Raw genomic sequence first — 1690 nt, 5'->3', positions numbered from 1 at the left:
CAAGATGTGACTGCAATTGAGAGAGCGCAAATCGATTTCGAAAATATATTTCAACTTGCTCGTGCTGCACTACCAATCTGCAATTGGCCTTTCGGAAATAAAAAACCTCTTTCGAAAGACAATTTGCATGCAAGATGTGACTACTCATGCGACTGGTTTCTGAAATTTCTCGCTGACACGCTCTTAACAAATGCATATGTAAGTATGTATGTAATCCCATTTAAGCAGAAAGCATATTCCTCCATAAGAACATACATATATATTTCACTTACCTCTTTGAGTACATCAAGCAACAAACGCTCGGGGACATTATCAAAGACGCCATCTGTGGCCACCAATATAACGTCGCCTTCTTTCACGGAAAAGCTAAGAGTATCCGCCGAATCCGGACTGTCGCTTAGCACATTATGGCCATGTCCCGGGGGCGGTAGCGATAACTGAAATGGTGTATTGAAGTAATGTTGCTGTTCTTCGGACTTGTGGATGATTTCACCCTTTCGAACAACCATAAAACCGCTATCGCCGATATTAGCGGTATAGACGGTGCTATTCTCTCGATTCAGCACGAGCACACAAGCGGTGCTGCTGCCTGTTGACAAAAATAATAATTAAGCAAAAGATAATATAAGTAAAATATAGTACATAAGTTAAAAGTGAAAATATGTACAGTGGTGGAATCATAAATAAGGACACGACATTTTAACAAGTTTTCCCTATTTTTCTTTTATTTATTTTGTATTTATTATTTTTAATAAAAGTATAGCTCATTATCTAACACATCTATTTAAATTTATATTTCAAACTTTGTGCAAAAATTATAAAAAATCTGCAAAATTGCATCTAAATTTTCAACTTTTTAATCAGATTTTTTTGAGTATGCAGTTTTATAGCCCATTAAATTTCAGTAGAATGAAGTGTTAGTTTTAAGTTGCTAAAAATGGCGTTGATTTTTGGCATTTTTTAACGCATTTTCCTCCATACAAATTGTGTATGGAAATAGTGCTAATACATTCAGAATAAAAACTATCAAAAATCAACGGGATTTTTAAGGAACTTCAAACTTGCACTTTATTCCACTGAAATTTAATGGGCGATAAAACTGCATACTTAAAAAAATTCAAAAAACTCCGATTAAAAAGTTAAAAATTTAGATGAAAATTTCCAGAATTTTTATAATTTTTGCACAAAGTTTGGAATATGAACTTAAATGTTTTTTTTTTTGTTAGATAATGTTATAAAAAGATAATAAATATTAAATCAATTACAAAAAAAATAGGAAAAATGTGTTAAAATGTCGTGCCCCTATTTATTTTTCCACTACTGTATGCATAAATATTTGATCATAACTTAAATAACTATTGCCGTCGCACATAGGGATATTTGACTCTAAAAGCTGGCCAAAAGTCCAAATTGCGGAATTCATGATAAAGTTTACCTGAGTATTTTTTGGTATGGGGTTATATCTCGATATATATGATAGTCGAATTTTAGTTTTTGAAATTATGAAATTCTTTCGTCGTGCTTATTTCTTTACAAAGCAGTTATGTTAAGTGCAAAATTCCGAAAGCTCTCATATTATTTAAAAAAAAAAATAAATTGTTTGGATCGTTTAATCTTGATTCACATTCAAAAGTATTTTTTCGGGCGATTTTATATTGATATTTTATTTTTCATGGTTATTATAAGTGTG

General features: G+C 31.5%; 1 protein-coding gene across 1 annotated transcript in view; it reads right to left on the bottom strand.

Moving 5' to 3' along the window:
* LOC108373053 (protein phosphatase PTC7 homolog) overlaps window positions 1-589 on the bottom strand; it is a gene marked incomplete at its 5' end in the record, with an annotated part of 1802 nt that extends 1213 nt beyond the window's left edge. Inside the window, one exon of the mRNA XM_017628895.1 lies at window positions 273-589. Within this exon, the coding sequence (XP_017484384.1) occupies window positions 273-589 (317 nt within the window). The remainder of the gene's footprint in view (window positions 1-272) is intronic.
* Window positions 590-1690: the final 1101 nt, after the last annotated feature.

The sequence above is a fragment of the Rhagoletis zephyria genome, unplaced genomic scaffold, assembly GCF_001687245.7.
Source record: "Rhagoletis zephyria isolate East Lansing unplaced genomic scaffold, Rhagoletis_zephyria_1.1 Rzeph_scaffold_06320, whole genome shotgun sequence".
Lineage (NCBI taxonomy): Eukaryota > Metazoa > Arthropoda > Insecta > Diptera > Tephritidae > Rhagoletis > Rhagoletis zephyria.
Note: the sequence above shows the minus strand (reverse complement) of the source record. Positions and strands in the feature narration are given on the sequence as shown.